A 27,275-nucleotide genomic window follows, 5' to 3' on the forward strand; every position below is an offset into this window, starting at 1 on the left:
TTCCCTGAGGGCATGAATATTCCTCCTGTCTGGAATGATGGAGTGTGCCTTCACAGAAGGCATTTCCTTGTTTAAAGACACTTAACTTTGAACAACTGTGGACCCTGGGTTTTGTGATTAAATGAAAGTGGTCATTGCACTGTTAAGTGTTTGCTTTTGTGGTTTCTTCTGATCTTTCTGTCTGCCACCAAGTCCACTTCAGCTATTTCTGTTCTATAGATCTAGCAGCTGTTACAAATGCCATGCGTGTTTGCTGAGAATTGGGTGGTAATTTTATATACAATATCTGCTGATTGGATTGCCCAGGGTTGAGGGTTTTGTTTTTTTTTTAATTTGTCTTCCCACATAAAGTTGGTTAAATTGGAGAATTTGCTCCAATTGCTAAAGATTGCTTTTAAATGTGTGGTGTGTTAGCCACAGTTGTTGCCCTGAGCAGCTGCACGCTGTGAATTAGCTTGAATACACCGTAAACATTTTATGGTTGCGATAGTGAATGTTGCTTGGAGGAGAGAGAGTCTTTCTAAAGAGAAGGTAAATTGGCCTGTAAAGATAAAATAAGCAGCCGGGCTCAGTGGCGCATGCCCGTCATCTCAACCACTTGGGGGACTGAGGCAGGAGGATCGTCGTAAATTTGTGGCCAAATTCTGGGTGCCTTCGTGAGAGACCCTGTTTCAAAACAAAATAAATACATAAATAAAAGGACTAGGGATTGTAACTCAGTGGTAAAGCACCCCTGAGTCCAATCCCTAGTACAGAAAATTAAAAAAAATAAAATAAGCACACATCTTAAACATTAGGATATTGGATTTGTGAGTCTCCTGCTTAGAACGGAGGCGAGCTGGCTCCTCACATTCACAGTGCTGTCTGCTTTCCCGTTAGCTGGCGCACTGATGTCTGAGTCTGGGCTCTAATCATGGGAGAGAATTGAGGGACTAATACCAACACAGAATCTGTTGACAAACCTCACCCAAGTTCTCCTGTCCCTAGCATTCTGTGGAGTGTGCTTCCCCGAGTGTTTTATTTCATAAGGTGTGAAATTCTGGGAGCTGCCTGTGTGATGCTTCCTTTGTATGAGAAATGCCACCTAAAATGCGAATGTTACTGCAAATTTTATCTGCATTTGTAATTAGAGCGCTGTGCTCCTAGCCCTGATCCAAACTCCTCCCTGTTCCTTTGGTCTTTGTGCAGTCATGAGGAGGGGGCTCTCTCTGTGCTGCTTCCCCGTCCTTTTCTGATTAGGAGACAGCCTCAAAAGGCAGCTTCTGACTTTTTTCAGGTCCCTGTGAATGTCGGGGAGCAGCGGTGCCTCTGAGTTCTCCCTTGTCTGGGGATAAATGGTGGGCGGGGTGCTGCCTAATGATGACTATGATCATGTAAAAGAGCCTCTGACTAAAGAGCAGCTCATCGGGTACTTTATTCTCAGGGGAGGCACTGAACTGGGGTGGGGCTGAGGGAATTCTCTTTCATATTCAGGAGATAAATTGTACTCATCAGAACACCATCAGTTAGAGGCAATTTAGAATGTGCTTTTCTGATTTCAAGGGGGAAAATTTGCCAAATATCATTTGTTTCATTTGAAAGGAGGAGAGAGGAGAAGCCGTCTCAGAAGGCTGGCCTTGGACCTAGGAGAGCAAAGACCATCCTTGGCTCCTGCAGGGCAGGCTCCCTTTGTGGCCATATACATGAGTGACTACAAAGGAGACTCTTTGCATGTTTATTGTTCATGGAAGGCTTTCTAGAAAGTTGTAGGAGGGGGCACTTTGTATTTGCCCTCAGATATTGCACCAGTCTGTCAGCTTAGGCCTTAACAGAATTCAACTTTTGAGTGGAAAGCCTCCGAAGGTCATTGTATGATCTGGTTCCCCCACCCACCCACTCAGCAAAAAGGAGAAGGGCTGTCGTGCTACCCTTCAGATGAGCAGTACGCCCTGGCAGGAACCAGGATCTAGACTTCTGAGTGGCTGCTGGTGTGATCCTGGAACTCTAACAGGCTTCCACTGAGCACTGGGTGGTGAATAACTTTACCTGCTGCTGGGTGCACTTTTCTTCCTATTGTTAAGTACCCTGGGAAAAGCTAATGGACAATTCTTAGGGTTCAGCTCTGGATTTTAGTTTATTCTGATGACTGAGCCATTTACCGGGCTGAGATAATTCGTTTTCCCAAGGTGATCTTGTTTTTGAGGATCAAAGACAGGACTTGGTTTGATCTGAAGATAACAATGTTTAGTCAGTGTTTTGAGCAGCCCAATCCTGGCACTAAAGAGCCATTTCTGTTATCACTATACTTTGGAAACCAGAGGGTCCACCTCTGGAAGTGGTGTTTGTGTTGGTCAATGTCTCATGTCTTCATTCTTCTTGGCTGAAGGCAGGCACTCTGGGTCCCCCTGTGCCCTCTGTGTTCCCCAGGCCCTTCCCCTTGTAGAGGAAGAGATTGGTCTTTCATATCTGAATGCCAGCTTGATTGTAGAAACCTCTCATCCGACTCACCGAGGGCTTTTTCTTCTGGAAATGTAAAAACTAATTTCTGAAAATCCCTGCACAGGACTGAATTGACTGATGCTGGTACAGTTGCCAAATTTATTTTTAAAATGCGCACAGGGCTAGGCATGGTGGTACTTGCCTATAATCCCAGCAACTGGGGAGGCTGAGGCAGGAAGATCACAAGTTCAAGGCCAGCCTTGGCAATTTAGCAAGACCCTAAGCAACTTAGGGAGACCTTGTCTCAGGATAAAAAATAAAAAGAGCCAAGAGATGTGGCTCAGTGGTTAAGTGCTGTTGGGTTCAATCTCTGGTACCAAAAAAAAAAAAAAAAAAAAAAAGTGTATGGGACTATTAAAAAAAAAAAAAACCCCTTTGGACAAATGAAATTTAACAGAATTTGAGCAAAGAATGATTTTCAAATCTGGTAGCGATTAAAATCAGAAGAAGCTCAAGAAAACTGGGTTGTGCAGTGTGTGGACAGGTAGCCTTAATGGAAGGAAATGGACATGAGGGTACAAACAGCTTGATTGGTTATAGCTGGATGTTTGTCTTATTTAGATGTGATCTGGTTAGTTGGCCGCCCATGATTGACTGAAGCTCAGCTGCTGTGATTGGCTGAGACTCACTATTTGTTACAAAAGTACACTCCTATTTTATGCTAAAATTATCCCAAATTATATACTCCTAATTTAGCTTGCCTACTAAGGTAGTTTACAGTTCATTAAACTCGGCTACACAGGGACAGCCTCAGGCCAAATTCTGTTTCACAGGACATACTTATACTCAAAAATGATCTGTTGCTTATTGGAAATTCAAATTTAGGTAGATGTCCAGTATTTTACCTGGCAATCCTAGATGCAGGTACATTTTTAAAACTAAGGATGAGAAAAATATCGAAACTGTTGATATTTAGTTGGGACGAGGGTGGGATGAGGGAGGGAGAATCGGTAATCAAGGGAGAATCCTCCAACTGTGAGGAAGGTTGACTTCCAACCAGTTTATTTTGAGTTAGGTTGAATGTTTCCCCAGGGAGAAATGGGGGGAGAATGTATTGACAGCAGGGTAGCAAGGCTCATAGAAGATGATCCTGTTCCCTCTGATACTGGGAAATGAAAACCAGAACATTACAGCTGGAGAGTTCTTCCCAGATCACTTGGTGGGACATCTTCATTTTCCCAGGAAGAAACTGGTACTGAAATATTAAGAGGCTTAGTCTCCTGGCCACGTTTTCTTCATCTAGAGGCAGATGAAGACCAGAACCTTGGTCCCTGACCCTTGGTCCCTGACCCTCCATTTCAAAACACCTGTACAAAAAGATTCTGACGTACCAAGTTTAGAATTGATCATGTAAAATCGAGCACTTTTGATAATGGAGGTAAGAGTGCTTTCTTGGGTAAATGTGGTTATTGCAGAAACTGAAGCAGCCATTAACAAAAAACTTGGTTTTGATAACCATGTCTCCTTCCTGCAGAGGACATAGGCACAGTGTCCCCAGGATCTGTTTTTATTTGGTCTCCTAGAGATGGCATTGCTCTAAACGAAGAGAATTTGTTTTCAGCGAATTCCATGGTAATGTCCAAACCCATGACTCAAAAACCTGTATTATCCTAATCTCTCTAAGGAATTCAGTCTTCTTGATACAAGCCATACATAGGATCGAGATCATTCTAAAATTGTTCAAAGATGAGTTAGCTAAGTTAAATGAAAATTCAGTATGTTTGATGCAGAAAGTGACTTATTGTCGGGGAAAGAGATGGCACAGTACTGTTTCAGCTGGAGCAGGAGCGGAACCCATCCTGAAGAGGACGGAAGAATTTGAGGGACTGGCAAGGGGTAGGGAGGGAGCAGAGGTAAATAGATCATGAGCAAGGTACAGAGATAAAAATGATCGTGGACAGTTCTAGAAAACCACACCCATAATGTGAAGCGTGTGACTGGAAGTGGCTTGGACCTTGCCACAGTGCCCAAGGTCCCGCCCCCCTCCCCCCTAGTTCTCCCACCATTGTAATCGACCTGTGCACAGCGGCCACTCTGCTGGCGTCCCCTCTTCTTGAGGAAGGCTTTTTAGAGTCCTTAGGCCACTCCCTCATCTGATCTGGTTAGAAGAGAAATTGGTAAACAGTTCCTCTGGCCAAATACAGTGGTGATGTGGAGTTATTTCACGTCCCACAGACGTCTGTCCTGTCTCCCGGGTAAAAACACCCTCAGCTCTCGTGTTTGTTCCTTTTAGTTGGGGCCCCCCCTGAAACAGCACGGTGCCTTGTACCTGGTAGACCTTCAACGACGTAATGGTCTGCTCCCAGTCGTTACCCTGTAGGCTTCCAGACCTGGCTGGCTTTAAAAAGCAATAAAAAAGGAAAAAGAAAAAAGAAAAAGAAATGCTCTTTGATGAAAGGGGCTTTCTCTTGCTCGTCTTATTTTTAAATTCGCTTTCTGCTTACTGTGGTACATGGACCACACGGTAGCTCCCTGAAAAAGGTGGACGTGTACCCCTGGAGGAAACTGTAGATTATGCATCCATGCCCCCAGTTTTATGAGTGAGATAAATGAGATCCAGAATGGTGAATTGCTTTTTCAAAGCTACTTATTTTGGCTGTTAAAATCCAGGTGTCCTTACCCTACAGAATGCTGATGTGGGGGTGCTTATTTTTTTCTCATCTTTGCCTGGTAGTACAAGAAAAATCTGTTGAATGCCAGGTGTTTGGTTATGTGCCTCCAACTTGCCTCTACCCTCTTTCTGTTGTGGTGAAGCAGGAGGAAAGCCCAGGAGTCGGGGGACGTGGCTGCTTCCCAACCCTGCACTGTATGTGCACCTTAGAGAGTTCACTCAGTTTCTCCAGGCTTCCCTTTCCACGTATATAAAAAGAGCTGGGCCTGAAATTTAGCACCATGTAAACTCTAGGTCCCTTCTAATTCTGCAATTCGGTGATCATTCCAAATATTGACGTTTGGAGGATTGAAGAATGTTCTGTTCTTCTCCTTCCCCCTTACAAAATGTTTCCATAGCTTCTTGCCAAGAGTTAGAAGAGTCTCTGTGGGGGGTGGGGGAAGATTCGGGGGCTGGGGAGGTGGATCTGGACCACAGTGTATGGCAGTCTCGGTGGTTTCCATTCCTCTGCCCTCATTCTCCACGGGTAGCAGAGGATGGGTGGGTGAGGACATCCAGAGCAACAGAATGACTCGGCTTTTGGGCTTTCAGAATCTTTTTGGTGCTGGACACTCTGTCTTCTGTTCCTCTTTTGTGGTGGTCCAGTGTGTTTGGTGTCTCAATGTCTGGGAAGCATAATGACACCAAGAGCAGAAAGACATGCTCTTTCAGAGTGTTGCCAGTGATGGGATCAAGGTTCCCAAGGAACCCAGGCACCGCGTCAGTGACAAGTCACAGCAGCTCCCTCTGGTGAGGGAGAGAAGAGTGCCCTGTGCCTCCCCAGGAGGTGGTGTGTGTGTGTGTGTGTGTGTGTGTGTGTGTGTGTGTGTGTGTGTGTGTGTGTGTGTGTGTTTTCTTTTTTTCTAGAAGGAAAAGTCTACACTTTGGGCAGTGGAACTGAAATAGAAAAATTGAGCTTGACCTATTTCCTTAGCCGTGAGTGGCTTGTGCTGTCCTCTCGGGCAGCAGGAAAATCCTTGAACGGGGAGGCTGACAGCTGCAATCAGACCCTTGGATGGAGGGAAACATCATGAATTTTAATAGGGGTGCTGCCGCTGGGTGAGGTTGGGAGGAGAACAAGAACCAAGCCAATTCAAACAAAGGGAGCAGGAGGGAGGTTATTTGTACAGCTCGCGGTAGTGATGAGTGTGATATTCCAATTATTTATCCCACAACAATTTTGGTGATTTAAGAGGGAAGGATTGCCGAACCCTTGTGAGGTGGAAAGGGTATGAATCTTCTGTGATTATTAATCCTACTGTACTGGAGGCAGAAAAGGTGGGTATATCAAAACGTGACTGGGTAACAGTGGCAGGCTGCAAACCCTGCGTGCCCGGGAAATGAGCCCCCGCCCGCCATCAGTCAGTGGTGTGCAAATGAGAGTGTTCCCCTTGCACACTCTCCAAACAGGCCCAGACACAGGGTGTGCCCCTGGGGCTGGGGGAAGCGCCAACTTCAGGACTTCCTTCTGCTGGATGTACTCTCTCTGTGCGTTGTGCTTCCCTTCTGTTCCCCTTCTGAGCCTCCGTGAGGCGTCCGTTTGTCCTGGGCTGGAAGCACTGGAGTCTGTTCCCCTTGCCAGCCTCTCCCAGGAAGCAGTCGCTATGGGTGTCCATGTTCCCAGGGGCGTCTCCTGAATGATGAAGAATGTGGAGGAGTGCTTCTCTTTTTTATAACACAGCTCCAACTCGTTTTTTAAAATGGTGTCAGGCCACGTTTGTCAGAAGCTGGGACTGCTTTGGGCTACTCTGTTCTGTTTGTATGGCTCTCCCTCTTTTTTTGAAGAGGGACCCTGAGTCTATTAAAAAAGAAAGGTAGTCAGTCCAAACCCATTTTTTCTGAATAAATCGTGCCTTTGTGTTTTAGGTGTAGGTAGCACATGAAAAAATTACCTTACAAACGGTTCATCCAGCTTCTCTGTTAGTTTAAATTATTCGGCCCAGGAAGGTTTCAGCCACAGGTGGTCATCCAGAAGGACACTGGCTGACTTCCTGAGTACCATCCGGGACGTGCTGAGGAGAACCAGCCACTGCATGCAGAACCAAAGCAGCAGCGGTCATTTCTGACCCACAGGTAGAACTCCTTCCTGGTCTCCGAGCTGGTCCTCCAGGGTGTGGAGGGCATGCAGCATGGTTTTCTTGGATGGGGAGTTACGGCTCAAGCCAGACTAGGGCAGAACTCTTGAGAAATGGAGTCATGGAGCAGGGCTGTCCTTCACCAAACTCATCCTGGAGAGGGTGGTCCCAAGTCCCCTGCTGGTGTTCTTCATCAGGTGGCAGACGTGGTGACTAAGACTCCGTGGGTCATCATCCCGGACCTTACATTTTGTGAACTTTCATATTTAGTCTTGAAAAACAATCCCCTGACAAATTCGTGTAGTTGTATTTGTGTTGAAATGGCTGCACTATGTGTAGAACACATTTCAATGTATTGCAGTCCATTTTGTCATTTCTTCATGTTTTAGAAAGGTAGAACTGGTCCTGCCCCTCGACGTTGAAGAAGCCCATTCCCACCTCTGTGGTATCTGCCCCTTCCCTACTCTCTCAGCACATTCTTCCTGTCCTTAGAGCTCCTGACACTGGGGTCCACACAGGGTCCTATTTATCTTTGCTGTAAGCTGGAATATTCCCTGTAAATTATTTAGGTTGCTTGAGATACACTAGCAATGACAGTAGAAGTTAGGTGGGTGGAGTTCATTGAGGTGATGACATTTGCTTACACTTGGGATTCTGCTAGCATTCAGATCCTCACGCTGTGCTGTCAGACCTCCCTTTCCCTGCCTCTTCCCGTCTGTTTTTTCCCAAGTCTTCTGGTTTTCTATAACCAACTCCGTGCATTCCCTGGCAGAAAAGCTGCCCCCGCCCGCATGAATCTAGTCCTAATATCCTGAGCCTGGAGTTCCCTGTGCCTCTGTAGTTCATCCACGCGTTTGGTCAGAACTTGCCCTCCCACCCCCCAGTTCCTGCAGCTCAGATGTTCGGGGTTCCATCTCGAGAAAGAGATATGCAGTCTGCACAGTGTTGGGTGTGTTCCCCACCCTTCTCCTGGGGTGTGGCAAGGTCTTGCTCACCTGTCTAAGCCTCCATCCTTGATATCCCAATTTCTTATCTCCCTGCCAAGGTTTCCCAGTTCCCTTGCCACAGGAGAATGCAAGGCTAACTTGTGTACCCAATGATGGAGGAAGAATGTAACCAAGCATCTTCTGGAGAGAAGCTGGGAGACACCCAAGCCATGCCGAGGCAGGGTGTTCTCTGAGTCATTCAGGTGCCAAGCTGGATCGGAAAATATCCAAGAAGGAAGGAGGCACTTCTTTTCAGGCTAAATAACAGCCTCCTTGTTGGGAAGAGAATAATCAATCCCAGCTGGAGAAGAGAGACTATGTTCCTTTTGCATTCCCATTCAAATCTAATCTTCTGACATGAGTTTCTGACATGAGCAGCATTCTTGCCCAGACTTGTGGCCCCGGGGAGGGGATGGTTATTGAAGACAGCTGGCTCCTCAAGCCAGGCATAGAAGTTGATGATAAATGCTTAGAGGCAACTTCCCTCACTTGCTGGTCCCAGTCCCAGTTTAATTGACACCCCTGGAGACTTGCAAAAAATAAATAGATGTTTCTTTGAAAGAATATCATGTCTCTGGATACCAGAAAAAGATAAGAAATTGTACCCGCACAGAGTTCATCAGTGTTTCCCAGCTCATGGAATTCTTCAGGGAGCATTCCTTATGCATTTCCTGTGAAACAAGTTTCCTCTGCCTTTAAACGCTGTCTTGTGTTAGAGTGTAGAATAAATTTCACTTGATGATGTGTGTTCTTCCTTGGCTTTGCCTTTTAGAAGGAACTATTTCTATGAATCAGTTATTTTAAGTTGTCTTGCAGATGTGTTTTGTGTTTTGTTTTTTTTTTTCCTGGAAGCTTAAGCGATAGCCCTCTCCTGCATAATTTCAGGTTTTAGTTATTTAAAAATTCATTTTTCCGGGGTTGATATTTCTTTCCATCAAGAAGCTCTGTTCTTTAGAATGATAATCATGCCTAAACCGTCAGCGCTTGCTACCCATTCCTTTGTGGCTGGAGATGTCTGTGAGTGAAGAATGGATTGATTGAAGCATCTTTTCTCCCACCCATTGCTAAAATGCTTATATAAAGTGTATATTCTGAGAGAGTGGGCCTTTCTTTGAAAGAATATGAAAGTATTGTGGGTATCCAGAATTCATCTTTGCAGTTGATCAAAAATAGTAATGGTAATAGTAGAACAATTTAAAAAAAAAAACCCAAGATTTTAGGAATGGATCAAGGGAATATGAAAAACTATGACCCACTTGGGTTTCAAAATCAATACTGAGTGAAACAAGCAAATTGCAAGATGATACAGTCAGTGTGACATGACTTGAAGTTTTTCAACATACTAAACAATACTCTTGGCTGTCTCTGGGCACATCATTCCTTAATATTATGTCCAAAACCATGACTTGGAAGGAAGGACACATGCCGAATATTTGATATTTTCCTAGACTGGTATAGAAGGAAAGATGGCAGGGATAGAGCTGGGGACTAGGAACAAAAGAGATTTTTAACCTTATTTCCAAATATGAAAGGGATCTGAAGCATACATGACAATGGAGTGTTTTTTTAATTTGAGGGACATTATGTGCTGTGCTTTTTAAATCCTAAGTTACTTAAACATATAAACTAGCTTAAACTCGGAAAAACAATAAAAAAATTTTGTTTTCTAACTTCATTCTAAGTTCCACATGAGAGCCAAAGTCCACAGTCCACAGTCAGAACCTTTTTGTAGATATTATTATTTTTAGATTGAGTGTTGATTAACCAACACATCTAACTGTTGAACCATCTCATTTTTGAATCCTCCTACAATTAAGTGTCTGTTCTAACAACTTGCAGTCAGTTGTATGTATGTCAGTGGGACACAGGTTTGGGCTGTATTTCAGGAACAAGTACCATCTGAACAGGAAAATTGAATTGTGGTGTTTGCCTCAGCCAATATCAATTTTGCTTTTTAAATGTTGCCATAAATAATTTGAATGGATGGCATGCTTTCCGATCCTGAGTAGCCGCAGGCATGTGACTTATTCAGAGGATTTCATCAGCTGTAGAAATGGACCTTCCCCTGCTAAGAAGACACACTGGGAAACTTTTTTTTTTTTCTTGGTGCTTTTCTTGTAGAATTTATTACTGGTCTGAAAATGAAAATGGTGACTCCGTGTCATGTGGGAACAGGTGTAGCTGTAGAAATCAAACTCTTACATTTTCTTGCAGCACAGTACTGCTCCACTTATTTTGGGCCCCAGTCTGATCTGCTCACATGTGGACTGTAACTTAAAACTCAGGATAAACAGAGGGAAGTTTGTCTTTAGTGGGAAATCTGGGCATCTACATTTATTTTCTTTCCTCCACCCAAAGCCTCGAACCCTCACCTGGTTTAGCCTTAATACCTACAGGTTTCTTAACGTGTCTGGCCCGTAAGCCCATGGAATGGTGTGGGCAGAGGAGCCCTGAAAAGGGAGGTTGTTGGGGTGCTCTTTTCAAAAAAGAGTTGAAGTTTCAGAGCGTGATATCAAGGGAGGAGGGAAATAATTTTATTAGAGTAACGGAGTGTTAAAGTGGACACAATCCCCCTTTTTAAATACAGATCATTTCTTCTGAAGCCTAATTGCCCCGCATAGTAACAGTGTGCCTGGGGCATCCAGGGCTTGATGTTTTCCATGTCACCTTATTAACGATTCTCTTAGTCTTGATTCCAAGGGTCTTAACTACATGGGTGTGCACACCGTGTGCGAAACCAGCACCACCAGAGTGGACTAATCTGACTTGTATGTGCAGAGAATCGGTTCCTGAAGAATGTTACAGGTTCTGTCTTTATTTTAAAAACATAAAGGTTATAAGGTTATACTATTTATGCTCCTAGTATTTCCAACCTGGCAGCACATGGAGGCCTGTCCTGAAACCATCTGATTGTAACTTGTGTTTATGATTTGTTTCAGGAGGATTTCCCAGTTTGTTGAAAGATCTCAATTTCAGTGCTCCCTGAAGTGTAGGAGGTTAGCCCCCAACTTGTGCTGATCCTGTAACATGACTTAGAAGTTGATCTTTAAAAAATCAAAACATAAAAACTTTAGGTATAAGATTACATATTTGCCATTCATTTACTCCATAAAAGTAAGACATAGGAAAATGGTCCAATTATTTGGGTTTTAGATACGTTTAAAAATATCTCTGACTTCTTAAGTTTTCTCAGACTATCAGTCACACTGCTGATCACACACAGGGAGATGGTATGCGGTCGGGCACAAAAGAGTGTGTTCTACTCTCTGTTAGACTCCAGTCTGGGCTCCTCTTGACTGGCCCTGGGACTCTGAGTAAGTTACTTAACCTTTAGGCCAGGGTGGTGTTTTCTTTTTGTTTGTTTTTAAATTTAATTGTATAAAATGGCAACGGCAGTGTGTCCTTCACCAGGTTGTCCTGGATGTGAAATGAAATTTAAGTGCAGATGAGATTCAGTGTGTAAAGGGCACAGTTAATATTCCAGGATTGTTGCCTTTCCCTTCCTTTTGGAAATAGAACATTTTGGAATAAAGAACTGCCCCCTTGTACCTTGGCTCTCAGTTGCCCTTTCTGTAACACTTAGGATGTTCTTTGGGGTTTATTATTTGAAGATGACCGAGTCCTAGAGGCATTAATACAGAGCCCTGGGCACATCTGCTTGACGCGTTCAGCTCCAGCCTCTTTCGAATTAGAGGAAGGCCCGTTTTCTGACTTCTGCCTGCATTCTAAGATCTTGCTCCAGCCTCATTCCCTTGGTAGACAGCAACAGAGTAGACTGAGATCTTTTCCTGTAGGAATTAAGACTGAGGAGGTGACTCTCCAGGAAGGCAGTCAGTGGACCAGCTTAGAAATTACCTTTTTTATGAGTAGAGTAATCATTGTTTCTCCTCCTAGAATTTATTTGGTAGCCAAACAGCTCTGAAATTTTTAGATCTTTCTGTCCTGATGATAGATTTCTCGAAACTGAGTATCTGGCCTCAAGATCCTGTGGTTAGTCTTGATTATTGAATGGTCATCATTATGAGAAAGCGGCAGTGGGAAAGGAGGATGAGGCCCAGCATTTCTTTTCTTTTCTTTTCTTTTCTTTTCTTTCTTTCTTTCTTTTTTAATGGAAGCAAACTCAATGTAGGGAGTTGTCTGCAGATGCCAGTGAGAAGCCTTTTACTGTAAGTGCTGTCATCTTTTAGCTTCAGTTCTGTTTCCCTGGCAACCACAAGGTCTGTGAGGGCCTGGCTGAATGGATTTACAGGAAGCTGGAAAACATTGCTATTCTCAGTCGCTTTCTCCTGCTGTAGAAAGGGCCCTTCCCCTACGGTAGGCCAGCCAACAGGGAACAACTGGGAACAATGCAGGCTGTTCATGCTAATTGTATTCTGGGCCCTGGATAAAGAAATGAGAATCCCAGCTCTGTGTACGACTGGCCTGTGAATTTGTTTTTCTAGTTGTTCCTAACATTTTGAAGGACCAAATGACATATATTTTCTTTGTTTCAGATACGGTGGTGGTTGTTTTTTTGTTCGTTTACTGTTCTGAGGATTGAATTCCTGGTCTCAGTCATATCAGCCAAGTACCCCACCACTGACTTACACCCCCAGCCCTCCCTGCTCATTTTCAGCAGTATTTTTTATTCTAGTGATAGAACTGATTTAGAAAAGGAGCGTGGAGTGTCAGGGATAATTTTAGCAACCATGAAGTTGATCTACTCATTTTATAATATTCAAGCATCTAGCTGGGCAATCTTTTTAGAAGTGTCCACTGTAGCAATAGAAGTAAACATAATGGCTTAGGCAGCTCTTAGGTTTACCCTTTATTATATGTTAAAATCGCCATTTTTTGACATCTTTTTTTTTTTGACACTCATATGGTAGACTATTTATTGCTTGAGGGGTTCAACATTAAATACAATGCTCTTTGGAAATTTTATGGCCTGTAATCATTTTTTAGAAAAGAAAAAATCAAGGGTATCAAGACACTTCCATTTAAAAAAAAGCCTATAGAATGATTTTTGTTTCAAATACAGGCCACATGTTGGACTACCTTTCTTAACTCCTTCAAAGCCTTTTTATAATTAAGCTAGAAATGGTTACTTAAAAACTATTCTCTAGTAGAGACAACCTTTCAAGCTGAATTCTGGTAATGGAAGCATTGCATTTTAGTGTGAGTGGTGTTTTGTTCTTTGTTTCTCCAACACAGAGTTAAAATTAAAGAAGATCCACAAAAATTCCAGTGTATTTTATACTCGTGATATTCATCATCCTATTGTTTCTTCTGTAGAATGTGTCTTGTTCTATAAGGTGGCATTTCTAGGGGCTAAGATTTTCACCCTTGTTCTAGTTAGATTAAGTTGATGCCAGTTTAAATTTGTCTTTCACTGAGACTCAAAGATGTTTCTTTTGCATTTTTCTCAGGTCTTGAAACTTTTTTTTTTTTTAGGTCTTGTAACTTTTAAAAAAGTAGGCTTGTGAAATATTCTAAAAGACCCTCTTTTAGATGCTACCTCAATTGTGTGAATAGCAGAAATATTTAGTGTAATTGCAAGTTGTATTGCTTTGAATTCATTCTACCAAATGGTTGCAATATATTTTACAATTATGTTTTCTCTAGTCATCCTGAAATGATGATGAAGGATTTTATTCTTGAAAGAGCTTACATGATGTAAGATTAGCTTTCGGGAAGTTATTTTAAGATGTCTAGGGACAAAAAAATTTTTAAAATATATTTTTTAGTTGTAGATGGACACAATATCTCTATTTTTGTGTGGTGCTGAGGATTGAACTCGGTGCTTCACACATGCTAGGTGAGCACTCTACCACTGAGCCACAACTCCAGCATTAGGGCCAGAATTTGATCAACTAAGCTATTTACTGAATACTTCTACAAGGATCTGTAGGACCTGACTGGTCTGCTCAAGGACTGTTGTCTTGGGACAGAAAACAATCATCAAATACCTGGAATCTGGGGCTACTGCATGCTACTGAGTTGCTGGGAATTCAGAGGAAGAGTATGAAGTGGAGCCTCTAGAGATGGCCAGAGGCAGGAAGTAGGATTCAAGGATTTCAGCCATGATTCATTCAACAAAAATGTGTTGTGCAAACTCTCCGTGCCAGGTGCTCTGTGATCTGCTGGAGTTGCAATAGTGAACAAGACAAAACCAGGCAATTCCTTCAGAAAATGTTCATGCTGGGTGAATTATAGAGAGTTAAAGGGGTCCACTGGGTTGGGAGGGGTGCTAATGATTCTTTGTGGACATATGAAGCTGAAATGTGATCAGAAAGAAATCCCACTAAAAGACAGAAAAAACCCTTACGCCAAGAAAAACTCAAGTTTTTGAAAGAAGTCTTCTAAAACATAAATAAGCTTTTTTTTTTTTTTAAGAAAATACAATAATTTTAGTGTGGGAAGGAAGCTTAGAGAAATCTAAACTACTTAGCTACCAACTCCTTTTTAACTCTGGAAAGGGTAAGAAACTCAGAGGGCTAGTGGGTCAGTGGTAGTCACCTTTGCGTTACTGTAGCAAAATACCAGACATAATTAATTTATAAAGAGAGAAGGTTTATTTTGGCTCATAGTTTTGGCGATTTCAGTTCATAATCGGTGGACCTAATGCTTTGGGCCTGTGGCCAGGCAGTAAGTACCTCATGGCAGAGAGTGTGGCAGGTAACACTGCTCACCTTGTGGCCAGGGAGCAAAAGAAAGACAAAGAGGAGGGGATCAGGTTTAAACAGCTCCCTTTAAGAGCATGTCTCGGAAAGCAGTGTGGAGATTCCTTGGAAAGATGGGAATGGAACCACCATTCAACTATTCCCCTTCTCAGGCTATTCCCCAAATACCTAAAAAGAGCGTACTATAAGGATACAGCTACATCCATGTTCATAGCAGCACAATTCACAATAGCCTGTGGAACCAGCCTAGATGCCCTTCAATAGATGAATGGATTAAAAAGATGTGGCATTTGTACACAATGGAATATTACTCGGCACTAAAAAATAACAAAATCATGGCATTTGCAGGAAAATGGATGGCATTAGAGCAGATTATGCTAAGTGAAGTTAGCCAATCCCTAAAAACAAATGCCGAATGTCTTCTTTGATATAAGGAGGGCAACTCAAAACAGAGCAGGGAGGAAGAGCATGAGAAGAAGATTACCATTAAACAGGGACGAGAGGTGGGAGGGAAAGGGAGAGAGAAGGGGAATTGCATGGAAATGGAAGGAGACCCTCATTGATATACAAAATTACATATAAGAGGATGTGAGGGGAGAGGGGGAAAAAACGAGAGAGAGAAATGAATTACAGTAGATGGGGTAGAGAGAGAAGAAGGGAGGAGAGGGGAGTGGGGAGGAGGGGAGAGGGGATAGTAGGGGATAGGAAAAGCAGAAAAATACAACAGACACTAGTATGGCAGTATGTATAAATGTGGATGTGCAACCCATGTGATTCTGCAATCTGTATACGGGGTAAAAATGGGCATTCATAACCCACTTGAATCAAATGTATGAAAGATGATATGTCAAGAGCTTTGTAATGTTGTGAACAATAATGAAAAGAGCATGTCTCAAAGGACCTAAAGCCCTCCTCCTAGACTGCAACTCTTAAAGATTCTACCACCACCTGATAGCACCACCCTGAGGACCACACCCTGAATATAGGGGCCTCTGGAGGCTATTCAGGATCCAGGAACACAGACTCCTCTGGTTCAGAGTTTTCAGTGTTCAGTGAAGATCGCCCTCTGTGCCTAGTATCTACTTTTTTGGTGTGAGAAGAGGTTTATTTTACTCCTAATACATCCATAATATTTTTAATCAGACTCAAGCTTTTCAACATGTATTTGTCTATCCTTTTACTGAGACCAAATAGGTAAAGAAAATAAAAAGTGTGGCAAGCTGTTCAAAAGTAGAACTGAAATTAGGGCGGACACCCCTTCACCCTGAGTTAATCAACCTGTCCAGTGCAGGATGGAAAGATCACTATGGGAAATGTCTCCCATTCATTTGGAAAGCTCGGAGGTGCTCTGCAGACACATTCTTTCTCAGTCCAATGTTTCCCATTAGATCTTGCTGATGGATCTGACTTTGCTCCTTAGCAGAAACACTATTTTTTTTCCCTTGTTTGCGTAGTTTTCTTTCACAAACCACAGAACATCCATTATTTCCAAAGAGCTCCTGGAAGAATTAATTCTTCCTTACATTGAAGAAAGACTTGAGAAGCAAGCCCAGGTCCTGTAAACTGGCAAACTCTTCCTCAGTCTTGATAAGAATGATTTTTTATTTTTGTTTTTTTTGAGATGGGGTCTTGCTGTGTTGCCTAGGCTAGCCGCAAATTTGAGATTCTCTTGCCTCGGACTTCTGATTAGCAGGCCAAAAGGATTATTTTTCATAATATCCACTTTCTTTTCTGGGACTGATTTTCTGACCTGTCCGATATCTAGATGTTAAACCCTAGTTTTAAAAATTAATGATAGGGGCTGTGGTTGTGGTTCAGGGGTAGGGCGCTCGCCTAGCGTGTTTGAGGCACTGGGTTCGATCCTCAGCTCCACATACAAATAAAATGAAGATACTGTGTCTACCTAAAAAACTAAAATAAATAAATATAAAAAAATTAATGATAAATGACATCAACTTAAAAATTTTTTAAAAAGAAACAGAATATGTTGTAAAACATAAAAGATAGAATTACCTGAGATTCCAAATATCTGAGGTCTTTTAAAGGTTCTGATGTCTTATGAGATGGTTTTCCTGAGTTAATTCTTCCTTGTGCGCCTTTGTTCCCATAACACATCAGGCCTGTGTTGTAGCATTTACCCTGTTGTAACATCCTGAACTATAATCTCCCCCAGTAGGCTGTGTGCCGTTCCTCTTTTGATCATGTCTGGCACCCAGGAGGTGCTTGATTAATAATGAGAATGAACGTACAGTAGTAAATTCATGTGGCTCCCATTAGCAAAACAGGATTATTTTAGTTTGTCAGATGCTGGGCACTTACTCAGATATTTCACTTTGAAAATTGTCTCCTGAGTTTGGGGCACTCCTTGGAACAGTTAAAACATACAGTCCCATATATTTGTGAAATTTAAGTATGGGCAAATAATTATATTTCTAGTATTTTAAATATAATTTTAGCATAAAAATAAGGTTGGTATGTTGACAATTCTGTTATCTAAAAATACATGTAGCTTATTGTTTTAGTCAATGTTTTTGCAACGATGACTAAAAGGTCTGGCGGGTGCAATTGTAGAGGAGGAAAAGTTTATTTGAGGGCTCACAGTTTCAGAGGACTCTGTCCATTGACAGCTGGCTCCATTCCTTGGGGCTAGAAGTCGGGCAGAACCTCATGGAGGAAGAGTCTGGCAGAGGGGAGCAGCTCATAAGCAGAGAATCCACTCACCAGATACAAATCATATATCCCAAGGGCATACCCCCAGAGACCAACCAACCTCCAGCCACACCCTACCTGCCTTCATCCACCAGCCAGTTAATCCCATCAGGATTCATTTACCGATTGGGCGAAGGCTTTTATAATCCAATCATTCTTTTATTGTTTCACACAAGTATTTAGGGGACATTTCACATCCAAACCATAACAGGTAGATAGGTAGGTGGGTAGGTAGGTAGGTAGATATAAACCAGTGCTTTGCTTTGACAAACTACACTTAAGTCCTTATTATTTTAAGGGGCAGTCGGTAGACTCTATTCCTTATGCATATAAACATATTCGTATGTATTAGATGACTCTTCTGCATAGGATTTCCAGGAGCGTAAGATATCTCAGTTTTTTAGTTGTAATTTTCTGTGAGTAAAGGCTAGGAGTGGACTGTTTCTAAGTTGTCAATAGATTTTCCTGGAAAAATAATTTATTGACTCTGTAGGAAAGCATGTACTTATGATTTTACTTATATGAAGGATTATTCATTAAAGTAAATTAAAAAATATATTTGAGGCCATAAATTAATGAAAAGAAGAAGTAACACATACCAACAGTTTCATATGCTGTCACACTTAGTCCTTGGAGATTAAATGGTGTTGGTTTCTCGTGAAGTCCTTCTTGTCTATTTTATGATTAAGGGGATGTTTTGCAGGTGGAAAAACTGTGCTCAGAGAAGTTAAGTATCTTACACAAGATTTGTGTGTGTGTGTGTGTGTGTGTGTGTGTGTCTGTCTGTCTGTCTGTCCGTCCGTCCGTCCGTCCATAGTCAGGGAGGTGCTGCTTTGCTCCAGCAAAAGCCTGTGCTCAGCTAATGCTTCTGGGCTGATGCCTGTGGTTTAGCTAATACCACAAGTGAATTATCCTGCACCATGAAAGTGGAAACAGAACTGAGATCTGCTCATTCCTTTTTGATGGGACTTTTTTTTCTTTTTGGTACCAGGGATTGAACCCAGGATCATTAAACCACTGAGCCACATCCCCAGCCTTGTTTTGTATTTTAGAGATAGGGTCTTGCTAAGTTGCTTAGACCCTCACTAAATTTCTGGGGCTGCCTCTGAACTCCTAATCCTCCTGTCTCAGCACCCACCCACCCCGCCACCACACTTAACATCTTGTACCTCTGTTCTGTTTCTGGTGTGTCTAGGTTTACAGTTTGGTGAAACACAGGAATGACAATCCACAGCAATCGGTGTCTACACTGTGAAAAATGTGGAGACTCGCATTTTAAACCAGCAGTGGTGGACGGAAGGAGATCCCCATTCACTCCTTATTGACTGGGTCAGTGCAGTCCAGTGGTTTTGCTTTTGTTTTCCCTCCGTTCAAATTTAGTAGGAATGACAAAAGATCAGTGGGCTGTTGGCCACCCGTGCTCCATCACATGCACAGGGTGGCTCCCTTCCAAGCCCTGTAGGACAGGCCTGTCCAGTTCCACATCACAGCTCTGTTGCATCTAAAGTCTTGTGTCTTATGCAGGAAAATGTACAAAAGAGGTTTTGTTCTCGAGGCTTTCCCCTGCAGCCCACACTATATAGTCCAATTTTTTATACCCTCTGTGTTCTTACCAGTTTTCTTCTGTTGGCTGGTTAGATGCAACCCCATGAAGTATCAACAATTTCTGCATAAAATGTTTTTTTTTTTTTTTCTAGGACACAATACAGGCAGCACAACTTCTTTCTAGTTTCAGATCTGAGATTTTTCTCTTGTGCAGATTGTGCCCTTCAGTGGGCCGTTAGTGCTGCCTGCAGGCACACCCAGTTCCCTCCTCTCTCTACCCCCACATCCCCATTGCAATTGCACACCCTTTCTGACTTCTCAAACCCACTGTGCCTCCTCCCTCACCCTCACTCTGACAGGATGCTTTTGCTTCCATTTCCTCAGTGAAGTAGGAAGCCATCAGAATCTCTGCCTCAAAAATTAAAAAAAAAAAAAATCAACAAGAACAAAAGCAGATGTTCACAGGCCCCACACCAGGTGACCCACCTAGAAGCCTCTGTGTCCCTGCGATCCTGTCTGTTGAGGACTGACCATGGTCTTATCCAAGGCTGGTCCCTCGACCTGCACCCTGACCCCATCCTTTCTCAAGAAGAGACACAGACCTGACATTTCTTTCTCTCTTATCAGCAGTTTTCCTGCCCTGGATCTTTGCAACAGTATACTAACCTACTGTTATTTCTCTCATCTTGGAAAGCAAGTCCTCCTGACAACGGCTAGACCCAGTCCCCTGCCACTCCCCATCACTCTGCCTCACCTGTGCACCCAGCACTCCTAGGAAAAAATTGTCATCCTTGCTGTGACCAGTTCTTTCCCTCTGACCCTCTGTTAGACTCACTGAAGTCAGACATTATCCCAGCCATACTCCTTTTGTCAAGATCCCAATGATATTCATGTTGCTCAATTCGGTTGTCACTTGTCAATCTTCATCTAGTTTGGCCTGTCAGAAGCATCGACACCCAATTGATGGCTCCCTTTTCCTTGAAACTCCTCCTTGGCTTGGTCTCTAGCACACCGGCTTTTCTTCCTCCCTGTCTGGCTGCTCCTTCTCTTTGCTGAATTTGCAGCTTCTTCCTGACCTTGTAATGTGGCTGCACTTTGGAGTACAGGCCTTGCACCCCTGTCCTGTGTGTATGTGTGCACCACTGTGATGATCCAAGATTTTAAAAACCACCCATTCCAAATTATACCCCCAGCCCTGATCTCTCCCCTGAAATCCAGATTTGTGTCTATCCAGCTTTCTGCTCCGCACCTGCACCTGGATGTTTCATGGGAATTCCACAGTGAATGTTCCAAATCTGAATTCTGGAGCATCCTCTGCACTACTGAACTGGCATGTTACCTTGCCCTCTTCCCTGCAGAGTGAATGGTGGTCTCGTCCTTTCCGTTGCTCAAGCCAAAATCCCTGAACGATATGGTGATCTTCCCTTTTTTAAAAAATATTGTTTTAGTTGCAGATGAACACAGTATCTCTATTTTTATCTGGTGCTCAGGATGGAACCCAGTGCCTCCCTAGCAAGCACTCCACCACTGGGCTGCAGCCCCCGCCAGCCCTGGGGCGTTCTTTCCTTCCTTAGTGTTCCTCTACCCAACAGGACTCCTTTCTACTGCCACCCCGGACTCCCTGGCACAGGCCTCCCCCCTCTCTGCCTGGAGAGGCAAGAGTTTCGAATGACACCGTCCCCCCGCTCTTGCCCTTTTATAGTCTAGCCTTTTTTTCAGTTTTGGATTTTTCTTTTTAACTGACACCGAAGTGTGCTCACTTACAGGCCAGCATGATCGCTGAGTCCACGTGCGCAATGTGGAATGACTGAATCAGGCTAGTTAGCATTTCCGTCTCGTCGTCGTCATTATGTTTGGGGACTTCCAACTCCTTTCTTGTAGCTCTTCATGAAATATGTAATAGGTTGTTATAAACTTGAGTCGTCCCTGGCTGGAGAGCACTGGAGCTATTCCTTCTGTCTCACTGCACTTGGCTCCTGTGACCGTGAACTTCTCCTGACCTTCCTAGCTCTGGCAATCACAGCTCTCTTCTTTGAGGTCAACTTTTAAGATTCCACCTGAGTGAGTTTTGTGTCTGTCTGGCTTATTTTACTTAATATAATGTCTTCCACTTCCGTTCATTTTGCCTCAAGTGGTAGAATTTTATTCTTTTTACGGCTGAATAACAATCCATTTCATACCCCCCCACACCCCACACACATACTGCATTTCCTTTACCCATTCCTTCATGGACAGACACCTCCGTATCCTGACTGTTGTGGGTAGGGTTGCAGGGAACCTGGGACTCTCGGTGTCTCTTTGACTGATTTCATTTCTTTTGGATATGTGCCTAGAAGTAGGATAGCTGGATCATCTGGTAGGTCTCTTTTTAGTTTTTTAAAGAACCTTACTGTTCTCCATGACAGCTGGATTGGTTTACATTCCCACCAATAATGCCTAAAAGTTCTCTTTTCTATGCACCTTTGCCACCATTTATCAATGTTTGATTTTTTGATGATACCATCCTGACTGGGGTGAGATGATGTCTTGTTTGCAGTTCCCTAACGATGTTTGGCATTCCCCCCTCCCCCATATGCGCTTTGGCCATTTATATAATATATTTTTTGGAGAAATGTCTGTTTAGATCATTAGTCCATTTTTAAATTGGATTTCTTTTTTCAGTACCAGGGATTGAACCCGAGGCCAGTGCTCTACCATTGAGCTCATCCCCAGGTCTTTATGAAATTTTATTTTGATACAGTCTCACTAAGTTGCCCAGGCTGGCCTCAAAGTGGTGACTCTCATGCTCCAGCCTCCTGAGTAGCTGGGATTATAAGCATATAACACCCTGCTCCCTGCTCGGACTTTTTTTTTTTTGAGCTCCTATAGTGTAGTCTTAGCCCTGTCTGATCCTGTTTAAATGAGAGTCATGTTGTGGCCGTCTTCTGCTTGAAATCAGCCAGGGGCTTCCTACCTCACTGGGAGTAAAGCCAAAGTCCTTACTAACGACAGGGCCCCACACACTGGGCTTCACCTCGCATGACCTTTCTCCCCCCTCACTGTCATCCAGGACTTTCTTGCTGCTGCTTGTGGACATGCTCAGCCTCATCTCTCTGCAGGGCTCTTGCACGTTCCTCGCCTGGAACACCATTCCCACAGATACCTTGCATGGCTTCCTCTGTCACCCTGTTCAGCTTTTGTTCAGATGTCACCTTGGCAGGGAAGCATTCCCTGCCCACCCTAGTTAGCATCACAGCGACCCTCCCCTGTGTTCACGGTTCCCCTTGCATGCCCTTTACCCATGCTCACACTACCTCCTAACGTGGTATAATTGACCCAAGCATCCAATTGTCTGTCTCCCCAGACATGCTCGGTGAAGGCAAGAATTTCTTTCTCCCTCCCTCTTCTTCCTCTTCCTCCTCCTCTGTTGGACTGATGTTTCTGTCGCACCTGGACTAGTGCCTGGTTTTGGATGAGTGGAGGCAAGAGCAGTTTCTCATTTTGGGTGGTGGGTCACTGTCCTGAGTGTACACCTGAATAAATCAAATCAGTCAGGATATGTGTGTTATCTCAAGTTGTACCCTGCATTCACTTGATGTCTATCATTTCTTGAAAGTATTGATGGCTTATTTAAGGCATAGCTGTACCTAATGGAAAATTATTTGTTTTGATTAACTAACCAAAGATGCATTCAGTGCCTAGAACCTGAATCAAAGGGAGGCAAACTGTTTGGAAAGCCAATTTAAGTTGACAGGTGACATCAATAAGAGATCATTAGGAAGTACTAAATAGAACTGTTTGGAAAATAAACCATCCTTCGATCTGTCGTATTCCTGGGAACTCGAGTGCTTTTGTTCTGTATAAGTAACTTGGTTGTTTGTAAATGCCAACAAATTCAGTGTCAGACAAAATATTTCCTGGTTATAAGATGAATTAAAATGAATTAACTGCTGGGCACATGCCTATAATTCTAGTGGCTCAAGAGGTTGAGGCAGGAGGATTGTGAGTTCAAAGCCAGCCTCAGGAATTCAGTGAGGCCCTAAGCAACTCAGTGAGACTGTCTTTAAATAAAGTATCTAAAAGAGCTGGGGATGTGGCTCAGTGGTTAAGCGCCCCTGCTCAATCCCCAGTACCAAGAAAAAAAAAATGAATAACCGATTTTTCACAAAGACATATTCAAGTGTGTTTTAGAAAATTCAGTCCTTTTTAATGCAGAAGTTTTCTTTCTCAAAACATTGAGTTAAAATTCAATGGATATTTATTTTACTCAGCCAAGGAAGTAAAACTAGGTTCAAATAATTCATTGAATGAATATGTATTAAAAAATAGTTGGAAATATAAAGTACACATAAATTACTAGAAAACAGTGTGAAATGAAATAGGGAAATGAACTGTGGGATTCCAGATGAGGGAAAGCTGCATGGCGTTCCCAGTAATGCAGGGGGGGAGTCTGTCTAGCTTGTGGGAGGCCCTGGGTTCAACCCCTGAGCCATGGTGGGTGGGGGGTGGCTTTCCTGAAAGCCAAAAAGATGAAAGCAGATGTGCAAGTGCAGGACCCCACAAAAACTCCTGTGTACTCACTCATTCCCTGTGTGAGGGCACGTGTCTCTCCCTAGATCTGTGTTTTATTTGTAAATGAGGAGTGACCATAGTGTCAATGTCATAGGGTTACTGCAGGGATAATGAGATAATGCACCTCTTAATACGGAAAGAGAATCCAGAGAAGTTCAGTGATGTGGTGATTCATCAAGTCCCGAACCTGGGAGGCGATGATGGTCATGAAGGTCGCAGCCGTGGTACCCCTGGCCTTGGAGAAGTTATCTGTGTCTTGTACTCGGGTTCAAGAGGAGCAACCCCTTGCTACACCTCAGTTCATCCAGCAGACAGGGGTTAGGTCTACAGCAAAGCCAGAGCTCTCTTGGGCCCTAGGGGATCATGAATAGGAAACACTCATGCCCACCCAGAATTCATGGTTTAAATGGTCATCAGACAAGCCTGAGGGACAGCATGGTGGCAAGAGCTAGCACTGAGGTGGAGGCAGCCCACATGTCCATCACCTAGTGGGTGGATAACAAACAAATGTGCTTCATCCATACGATGGAGTATTATTTAGCCATGGAAAGGAATAAAGCTCGGCAACATGCTCCAACACAGATGAACTTGAAGGTGTGCCAAGTGAAAGGAGCCAGGCACCAACTGTCACATACTGTGTGATTCTATTCATATAAAATACCTAGAATAGGCAAGTTCATAGAGGTATAAGTAGGCTGTGGAACTGGGCATGGTGATGTACGACTGTAATGCTAGCAACTTGGAAGCTGAGGCAAGAGGATCGCAAGTTTGAGGTCAGCCTGGGCAACTTAGAACCCGTCTCAAAGTGTTGGAGATGCCCTTGGGTTCAATTCCCAGTATCAAAAAAAAAAAAAAAAAAAAAAAGGTTATGGGCCCTTGGGCATGAGGAAAGGGCATCATGCTAATGGGCATGGAGTTTCTTTTTGGGGCAGTGAAAATTTCAAAAATGGATCATGGTCTTGGTTGCACAACTCTGAATATATTAAATACCTTGAGAGTGGGTGCATTGTACGGTATGTGAATCATATCTCAATAAAGCTGTTGAAGAAAGAAAGAAAACACCTCCTACCACTGTGCAGATAGGGACCCAAGTAGGCTTGACATGACTAGGAGTGAACAAAAGAAACGGCAAAGACGCGGGTGAGGGGTGAGCAGGCCGTGCCCACGGAGGACCTCGTCTTATCAAGGAAGGAGCCACTGAGGGTTGCAGATGGTGTGTGGTCGCCCTGGTGCCTGTGGGAGACTGGGCGCACCAAACCTGAGAACAGTAGTAACAGCTGGAGCTGGGGAACTTGGGGGCCGGTGTGGGGGGAGGGCCATGGCGGGAGTCCAGGCTTGGAGAAGGTGCATGTGAACCAAGAGTAGACGTATGGACAGTCTAGAACCAGAGGGTTCTTCCTGAGGGCGTCGGATGCCGTGTGGCCTGTGCTGAGATTCGGTGAAGCACAGAAGCCAGGTCTTGCTTGGTGAGAACGGGGAGGAGTGAGCGATGTCCGCCCATGTCTGCTCTACCCGTGGTCTGTGCAACTTTTTGGTGTTGCAGGGTGCATCATTAGGGTCACTTGAATACTGTGACCTGAGTCATCTAGAGTTTATGTAGTTTCTTCTCCATGGAGCTTTGTTTTCTGATTCTATAATGAGGTGTTGTTTTTTCCCCTCCAATTAAAAGCTGATGATGAAGACATACAGGATTATTGAGACTGCTCTGTCCCTCTAAGTACTAAAGCAATTTGTTAAAACTTTTACGGGGATTGGAATGCTTTTTACAGAAGGAATCCCTTTACGTCCCTTTAAAAAACAGGTGAAAGTAGAACCCATCCGTGTCCAAAGCCCTGAAAGATGGTTCCAGTTGTTAGTACTGGAATGAATGGGTTGATTTGTCCTCAGAATCCAGGTTCTCTGGGGTCTGAACTGATAACGTACAGAGGGGGAGAACTTTTGAAAGCTGAGTATGTAATGAAGACTTCACATTTAGGGTTAGGGCCTTGGAAGAGCACTGAAGCCACACTCCCACTACCTTCATGGGATCCTGGCCGTGATAGAGATGGGTGTTAACAGGCCCAGCACGTCATATACCAGGCACAGTCCCAGAGCAGTTTTCATATGTTAATCTTCAGAACAACCCAAGGCATTGTACTGGAGGTACAGAAGAGTCATGCCCAAGGTCACACAGCAGGGAACTGGAGTGTTAGAAGGGGAAGGACAGAAGAGAAAAGAACCCTAGAACTGAAAGCCACTCCAGCTCTGCCACCATCCATTGAGGAACCCTGAAAAAAAACCCCACTTACTTGGACTGGGGTTGAGGCTCAGTGGTGAGTGCTTACCCAGCGTGTGGGGGGCATTGGGTTTGATTCTCAGCACCACATAAAATGAATGAAATAAAGGTATTGTGTCCATCTACAACTAAAAAAAATTTATAAAAATCACTTGGCCTCCCAGTGCAGCTTGACTTCACTTGTCCAACAGGAGCACCGAGGTCTGCAGGAGCCCTCTGCTGTGTAGGTCTGGGGTCGGGAGTGTGCGGGAAAGTGCTTCGTGAAGGCCTGGTGTGGGGAGTGTGATGTGATGTTGAGCAGCTTCCTCTTCTACAGTCGCAGTACTGTAGTGAGGCTAGAAAATGTTTTCCATTTTGCTAACTTTTTTTTTTCCCCAAATATTTCTGATTTCTTGGGTGTGATTTTTTTTTTCTTTTTTTTTTTTTCAGGTTACTTGTCTTCAGGACTTTTTTGGCGATGATGATGTTTTTATTGCCTGTGGACCTGAAAAATTCCGTTACGCCCAGGATGACTTTGTCTTGGATCACAGCGGTAAGGCAGCTCCTACTGTCTCTAACCTCGGGAATGAAGGCTTGGGATTTAGTCACCTGGTACATGTGAAGAGGTCACTGTGTTGAGGAAAGATGAGCTGGGCTCGGTGGCTCTCGTCTGGAGTCCCAGCTGCTGGGGGACTGAAGGGGAGAAGGATCCCTTGAGCCTGGGACTTTGAGGCCAGCCTAGACTGCTCAGCAAGACACTGTCTCAAAATGCAAACAAAAAATAAAAAATAACTAAATAGTTACTAGCGGTGATCTGAGGTTTCTTTTTACCTCATTGTTTGGGTTGCAACTTTGAAAGAGAAACAATAACACGCTTTGTGTATCTATTTCCTGGGAGGGGCGATATTTTGTGGGTGAAATTAGAAGATCCCTTTTTCTTGATTTTAGCCAGTATTTGGAGTTTTCATCTAATAGAAGTTATCTCGGTTATTTCAAATGTTCTAGGAATAGGGCTTTATAGTCTTAATTATTCTAAACCTATCACAGTAATAATGATTGATTTGGCTAATAGTGAAGTCAACTTCTTTAAATAGGGCAAAATTACCCAGGCATAAAATGTTAGGAAAAAAAATTAGAGATAAATTCCTGCTTTTTATACGTGAGGAAATTTGGCTCTGAAAATAATGAATGGTAGACAACTTCCAATTGAGGGGTTGTGACAATTCAGAATTAGAGAAATATATCACCAAATAAATAGGGATACATGTGCTTTTTAAAACTTGACATGGTCGTAATCTCTTGTCGTTCTTTCCTGTTATCCTGTATCAATTTCCATGTGTGGATGGTTTATCTGTGTTTTTCTGT

General features: G+C 43.4%; 1 protein-coding gene across 5 annotated transcripts in view; it reads left to right on the plus strand.

The window, feature by feature from the left end:
• Positions 1–27,275, plus strand: part of Dclk2 (doublecortin like kinase 2) — a 150,226-nt gene that overhangs the window by 63,939 nt on the left and 59,012 nt on the right. For all 5 annotated transcript variants that reach the window (XM_026384687.2, XM_026384690.2, XM_026384688.2 and 2 more), the window contains exon 3: positions 26,361–26,463. In XM_026384687.2, the coding sequence (XP_026240472.2) occupies positions 26,361–26,463 (103 nt within the window). The remainder of the gene's footprint in view (positions 1–26,360; positions 26,464–27,275) is intronic.

Source organism: Urocitellus parryii, chromosome 10, assembly GCF_045843805.1.
Source record: "Urocitellus parryii isolate mUroPar1 chromosome 10, mUroPar1.hap1, whole genome shotgun sequence".
NCBI lineage: Eukaryota > Metazoa > Chordata > Mammalia > Rodentia > Sciuridae > Urocitellus > Urocitellus parryii.